Source organism: Ciona intestinalis, chromosome 2, assembly GCF_000224145.3.
Source record: "Ciona intestinalis chromosome 2, KH, whole genome shotgun sequence".
Taxonomy (NCBI): Eukaryota; Metazoa; Chordata; class Ascidiacea; order Phlebobranchia; family Cionidae; genus Ciona; species Ciona intestinalis.
In genome coordinates, this window is record NC_020167.2 from 2,078,708 (window position 1) to 2,086,051 (window position 7,344).

At 36.0% G+C, this 7,344-nt stretch overlaps 3 protein-coding genes across 3 annotated transcripts in view; 1 reads left to right on the forward strand and 2 right to left on the reverse strand.

The window, feature by feature from the left end:
- alpha-FucT (alpha-fucosyltransferase homologue) overlaps positions 1-121 on the reverse strand; it is a gene marked incomplete in the record, with an annotated part of 7,425 nt that extends 7,304 nt beyond the window's left edge. The window contains 1 exon segment of the mRNA NM_001032458.1: positions 1-121. Within this exon segment, the coding sequence (NP_001027630.1) occupies positions 1-39 (39 nt within the window).
- A 3,339-nt stretch (positions 122-3,460) lies between these two features.
- On the forward strand, positions 3,461-5,361 carry LOC100186243. The gene is made up of 2 exons (XM_002119321.3): positions 3,461-4,235; positions 4,503-5,361. The coding sequence occupies exons 1-2, from the start codon at positions 3,930-3,932 to the stop codon at positions 5,178-5,180; spliced, it is 984 nt and encodes a 327-aa protein (XP_002119357.1). The 5' UTR covers positions 3,461-3,929; the 3' UTR covers positions 5,181-5,361.
- Positions 5,293-7,344, reverse strand: part of LOC113475773 (mannose-1-phosphate guanyltransferase alpha-like) — a 5,752-nt gene continuing 3,700 nt past the window's right edge. The window contains exons 9-10 of the mRNA XM_026840515.1: positions 6,825-6,996; positions 5,293-6,031 (exon numbers count right to left, since the gene is read on the reverse strand). Coding sequence (XP_026696316.1) covers positions 5,931-6,031; positions 6,825-6,996 — 273 coding nt within the window. The 3' untranslated portion in view covers positions 5,293-5,930. The remainder of the gene's footprint in view (positions 6,032-6,824; positions 6,997-7,344) is intronic.

Below are 7,344 nucleotides of genomic sequence, written 5' to 3' on the forward strand. Positions count from 1 at the left end.
CGGATACACTAATGGTGTAAATGCCGGCTCATCAAACATTTGATAAACAGTAAAAATTATCAAGACCAAGACAATGATGACAAAAACAGGCCATTTCCCAGTGAATATATTATTGCTTTTAGACATGACACAACGCTACCATACCTCAAATCATCTATAATATAATAAACATGAAAAAATCAAAGCTGTTATAGAAACAAAGTTAAGTAGAATAATGACCCTTTTTTTCACCAAGGTGATCCTAGAATACAGATATTATAGCGGCCATTTTCGATACCTTCTACTGGTACCACTAACCTAAAATTTGGACACTGTACTAACTAGACCCCAGCGGTACCGATTCTAAGATGAAAAATTTAAAATTCGAAAAAATATTAATTATGAATATTAATATTCGTCATAACAAGAGATCACACAGATCTAATGCATGAGCACGGTATAAACTAATTAGCATAGTATTAATTACCCCTATCACTACAATGGTCGACTGAGATCGATCAAAAACAAATCAAAAGTAACCAACAAAGCGGGTTTCAGTCGCCATTGGTGACTGTGGGGCAGTAGATAGAATGAATTTAATTGGTGTATTTTAACTCATTAAATTTAAGACGTATAAGGAATGAAAGTTTGGTAAAGAATGTGTGTAAATACGCTTTGTACGACTCCTGTACCATGTGTTGACATGTAAACTTACAATAGTTAACCTTGTCGTCGCTTAAAGACGTTTGTTTTTGTGAATTTGCGTAAACCGTAATCTCGCAGCATTATAGGAAATGTTAGTAGTTAAGATTATTCATATTATGGCGGCTGCATAATGATTTATTGCGAGCAGCAAACTAAAAGAGCGAAGAAACGAGAGACACGGTGTTTATACCGAAGATAACGATAAGAAAAAGGCACTCGTCCACGCTTTGGTGCACACACGCTAATTGTGCGGACCAGTGCGGTTTTAAATCTGAAAATTTAGTCTAAAAATTATAAATATATATTACGATTTGATTTCAATCAAGAGATTAAAGAAAATGCTAGAATTGAGAATTGGGATAAGTGCGGAAAAATCGCCCTATCAGCAACAACAACAACAAAGCCAAGAACAACTGTTCGACGAAAAAGAATCTATATGACCACTACCGTGCTCAAAAACATATTTATAGAATTTTCTCCCGATCCAGCTTCGAATATGTTATAGCGCTAAGTGATACCTAAAATATGAAACAATATTTTCTTTAAAAAAGTGCGGGGATAGATGTTAAATATAAAAAAGTATGATCATAACTTGAATCATATAAATATTATATTTTTGATTTTTTTTGCGAGAATATAACTTACGCATACATCTATGTAGGTCACTAGCATGTTATCCCTAAAGTCCATAGAAATGGCGTTGGTGAAGTTTGTATCACTTTTCCAAGTTATATCTCTACAAGATAAAACCTAAAACCTCCTGCTATTTGTTTACTAAATATATACTTAATGGATGAATGATTGAATGTAACTTACTTTATCCTCACATGGCCGGAAAACCAGAGTCGTTATCACACAGGTTTTGTACCGGACGCTATTGCGCATGCGCCGAGACGCTACTGCGCATGCTTAGTGGATCGGAACAATTACAATGACCACCCGGTCCAAATTTATTACGACCCTCCGTTGTAAGAGTTCCAGACACCACTTTTACACGTTAAAACTTTGGTTTTTGATTTAAAGATAGCAGAACTCAAAAATAAAATATTACAAAACATATTCTAATCTATACCATCTGTACTGTTGGCGTCGCTATATGATTTATATTTAGGTGTTACGTAGCACTATGACATATTCAAAGCTGGATCGGTAAAAAGTTTCTACAAATGTATATATGAACTTGTAACAAGACAGAAAATTGATTATAACTGTTAAAAGTTTTTATTTTTGCTACAAATTGTATTTTCCTTATGCATATATCTCAGTTTTTTTTGCAAAACTAAAATCAGTTTTATGATACAAAATCAAACTGTACAAAATAGTCAAGGTTGTTTTATAAGCTTTGACGGGCGTTTTATAAAGTCGTGATAATTCTGTCGAATAATTCTGTAACCTTATTTTCCTGATTATCATTAAATGGGGGTCCGTAAAAAAAAAATTAAAAAAGTACCGTCCGACAAAGTGTCCCATCTTTCTCCCACTACATAACATGAACATGTTCTTGCAGCTGTATTGTCTGCAAATTGACGTGGGTTCGCAGATGACAATTTAAGTTTAACAAACCAAATTAGGAAGAGTGGGCGTGTCTTCACCACACATCTTTTCATATTTCATCGTGTATTAATAACAAGCAAATCATTCATTCACCGTCTATTTGGAGCGGTATGGGAAAGCACGCTGCTATTTTAATCAATTGTTACGTCCACAAAAGGCACGGGAAATTATATGGGTTTTTTGCGCTCCCTATAAAAAGAAAAAGTTATGTTGGCAGGTTCAGGTATCTGGGCACGTTTCAGTGAAGGCACAGAAAATAAATGCAAGACAGTTTTTACTAAATAAGCTACGTCTCTGAGCTTGTTTTTTTTTGTGCAAACGCAAGAAGGTTGAGGTTTTAAATAATCGCAAATATATTTTACGATTTTTTACGCGCTTATAAAAACGTTTTTATTAGAATAACATATAAGTCAAATAGAAAAGCAAGTCAAATATGTAATCCTATCTAAAAGTTAAAACGTCGCGCGGTATGTTTGCTTTTATTTTAAATCAATATTAGGTCCTATAAAAAATGGTAAACTAAATGTTAGGTGTCAAACGCCTTTAAAAATCCAATGAAATACGACACAATTTTATGTACGCACCAGACTTGGTTTCGTGGTTTTCGCTTTACAAATGAAGCGTTCAGTTTTAAGTAAAAATAACCCTTTGATCAGCGCATCATGCGGAACGTAATAAATAAATAGACTTACTTACGCGATAGGCTTACCAAATCTATTGTTAAAGCAACAAAGCATTACTAAGCAGCCATACGACGAGATGTTCGATGTTCACGCTTTCTTGGGCTAGGTCTTCGCATCAGTATGCAAATGCATCAGTTATAACTTTAGCAGAGGGATATTTGCCGCAGTATATAAGTACAGGGAGATGTGTGTAGGTCTGCATTTTTTAATCTGCAGATGGCTCATAGCAAAACACGGTTAAACAAGTGTAATGACCGTGATTGGGACACTGCATTTTGGTACTAGTGGTACCTTTTCTCTAGGGATAGGAGCCCAAAACGTTTTAGATTACAGCAGTAGAGAAGTGACAGCGAAAGGAACGTGAGCAATTTTGAACTTCGAACACGCCTTGGCGAGCGTTTCTACAGTGAAACGTTTTAACCAATAAACGTTTGTACGATTATTAGAGTAGGGGAAGACGGGCACCTTAAGAAAATATTATCCAAATATCCTGATTATAGTATAAACAATTGCCAATGGTCTATGGGAGTCGCGAGAACACGGTTAAGTAATTCTTTTGAATGTTTTTTGTTTACTTCTAAATGAGACGAGAAGTTACATTAAAAATGTGTGCCTCAATTGACGTTTGGTTACGTTTATCACTTTAAACCTTAACCGCAAAAATGTGATGACAGTGTCAAACGTGATATTTACTCGGTGAATAAAGCAGAAATTTTACAGCCGCAACAGACCGTGGTATGCTGCTTCATTTGTTACTTAAGATTTGTGTTAAAGACAAAGGAGTCGAAAGGACAAAGTATTTTATTTCTCTCCTTCTCTTGCTATTGGTTTGAAAACCAGACTCCATGAAGAAGCGTTTCATGCAACGGTGACATAGCAAATTATTTTACATCGATTGGAAAAGTAGCTATAGAAATGAATGAGAAATAACACTTTATTTTTCCAACAGATCGCGATTAAGTTGTTTTTTGATTGACAACCTAATAGCTAACCTATTCGACCGACAAGATGTGCACGAGTGATGGTCATGTTGCCGCTATTGTGATTGTTGAAGCATTAGTAGTTGCAGCCGTCAGCGTGGTTAGTACTTGGTCATTTATGAAACGACGGTATGAAACTGCCAACACGAACGAATCAGTTTATTCTCTGCCACCCGATGCAATTTATCCAGTAAGTCCTACAATCGGGAGCTTTCAAAGCCAAGGTGCAGGAGTAACTCCATCTCCAAATTCCGAAGTTTATAATATGTTTCCACCGCCAACCATTATTGTAAACAATGAAACAAGGACAAACCAAGAAGAATTCAAACGCCAGGTAGCATCAGATGCACGTATATTTGTGTGGTATAGTCTGTATCAAGAGTAATAAATATACATAGTAAGGAGGGGCGGAATCATGGGACACGTTTTTAATATTTTCTTGTCCAACTTGGTAGTAAACAAATAACATTTCAAGAATTATAAAACCGTATCCTCACGACTGTCATAAACTATTATTTTTTAAAAACCCAATCAGGAGATTGTGGCATTGTGTGCTAAAAGTGTCCCGTCTTCCCCCACCCTACTACAAATGTACTTGCAGGTTAACGACATCTGCATATCTCCGGTAAACGAAAGAGAAAACAGTTCAGCACAAAGTCATGCTGCTACCGAGCAACCCGATGAAGGGATTTATGAATCATACGACGTGCATGGCCCTGCTGCAAAACCTACAAGCTCACCGAAAGATTTTAATCCTTCCACATTAAAACAAGCGATAAAAAATCTGAAGGCGAAAGAAACAGCCGATACTAGAAAATACGGTTCGTATGAACAGTACAACCAGCCACCGGCAAAACGACCCTCAATTAAACCGAGGCCAAAAAAGCCCAATGTTCCTGCACCCCTACCGCCTCCGCAAATACCAAGTGATGCAGAGGTAGGTGATTATGAACCAACCGCGTCAGAAACATGGGAGGAGCCAGCGGAAGAGGAAACAGACTACGAATTCAGTTTCCCCCCGCTTCCGATTAAAGAAATAGAAAAATCGGAGTCGGACGAAGAGCTTGAGTTCCCACCACCGCCCGCAGAAATAATCGACTATGAGACATACCAGGATAACATAGAACCACAAGAAGTAACAGACTCATTTGAAAACAAAGAGGACGAATCTTACCCCGTCTACATAAATATTGGGGCAATGAACCGAACAAACTTGGCCGAGCATCCAAAACGTTCGCCACCACCTATCATGCCAAAATCCAACAGAATGTTGCCGTAGGGCGTAGACGGTCATGTTCTCGTGTTTGGACGAACTTTTCATTGTATTCCCTTTCAAGCGTTTTCCTTTCGAAAGCATGACGGAACAGGGCGCGGTTAAATATTAGAGTTACGTGTTTCAAATATTATTTTATTTCTACTTTTAATCCAAGTATGCAAATAAACAACAGCATAATAAAATATATTTGCTCTAATAATACACAGCTCACCGGTAATGAAGACAGGTACAGGTAATTGCTTGAAGACAAAAGGTGGAAAACGCAGCTTGCGAAATGCACTGCAGCATTCATTTTGCCGACACCAGAACGTTAAAGAAAAAGAATGAAACAAGTTTTGGAAGCATAGGAATGCAAAAGCTCTCTTTTACAGTGATGAGGCGAACAACCTCTCCATTATCTTGTGATTTTTAATTCTAATGTTAGTACTTCAATGTGTTAATGTAGCCTATGTGTTAGTGCACAATTGACCTAACAGGCACGACTTTTTTTGTAAATACCAGGTGCACAGAACATAAATAAATGATTATATATAGGTACTACAACTTTACAAAGAAGAAACACACAGCAGTTACATAAAAAGCATTTTACAATTCATTGAAGATCTTATTATCCTACGATAGTAATAGAATGCCATAGTTTATTATTTGGCACAAATATGTCAGATTTCTTTGAGGAACATTTCTGAAACAGGGATTCCAAAGATTGAAGTGCAAAAAGCAGATTTGAACCTCACCCACATTGTAGAGAATAGGTTATAATATGATCAGGTTCTTTGAACTTGATTGGATAGTTTTATTCGGTAGAACAATGCTGTTTAAAATAATGATCTCTGGTGCTATGAATACCTGTCGACCTGGTGGGGTAAATGGTTGAATTATGTGCTATTTTATGACATTTTTGACATTAAAACATCTCATTGCTTGCATATAACATGTTCATTGTCCAAATATAAGTTAAATATAAGTTATCAGATTTTTAATCTTAATATTTTATGGCGTTTCAAAAAATATCAATATGAAATTTGGGGAGTTTTAATATAATTCAGCGAGCATTCAAAATGAACACCCTATTTTTATGCTTTTTTCAGTCATTGGAAAACTGTTGTATTTGTTTAACACCGAATTTTAATACTTAACAACAGTAAACGACTTTGCCGCGCACTTTGTGGGACCATGAGAATACAAATAGTACTGTAACATTTTTTGTCTATCACTGAATGGGATATCCCAAAAGAAGATTTTTTAAAAAGGCTTTCTTATACTGAGTACCGTCTCCTCCACCTTACCATAATATGTTACGTTACTACGCCACATTTGACAATAAGCTACACTTATTTATGTGGAAATAAAAATTATTAGCAATGTTTTTTTTCTAATTTTATCTTCATTGTATTAATTATTCTGATCTTTGTTACTGTATTCGAAGAAAAATTAAGTTATGTTAAAAAGTAAACCCGTGTTATAGCATCTGATTGTGTACGCTATGCAAGAATGAATAAGTTACACTATTATAGAGTAGTTTAGCATCAACGATAGGTTGTAAATCCTTTCTAATGTCGTCTGATGGTGCTTCACCACACAAGAATGAATAAGCTGCACTCATGTCATTTATAAAAGAGTAAAAAATCTGAATAAATTCCTACTAACCTAATACAGTGATAGACGGACACAATCTACCATCTTCATTAAACAATCCATCACTGATGATCTTTGAGAAAGGAGCATTAGGATCAGGTTGGTGGGCGGTTCCTTCTACTCTGGACCAGTCGCCAACTATGGACTGCCAACCTATGATGGCATTCAGCACACAACTGTGGTTCTGGAGGGTTAAAACAGGTTCATATTCAAATGAATAGGTTTTGTATATAGTAAAATTGGGTCAGTTGGGCATTTGCATTGGTTACAAAGTTATTTCAACTGATTACGGTACAATGTTTTGTATCAATTATTACAATCAGTTTGCCTTTAGTTTGTGCAGTTTTAACAAACCTTGTATTTATGCGAAATAAGCAGACCCCTCTTTGAAACCTAACTTGTCGTCGTTACACATTCTTTTGTTTGTTAAATTTATGTTTTCTTATGCAGAAGCCTGAAGCTGTACAATGGTAGTGAGCCATGGACTATTTTTGAATGAATGAATATTCTGTTTAGTAACAACAGCAACAGA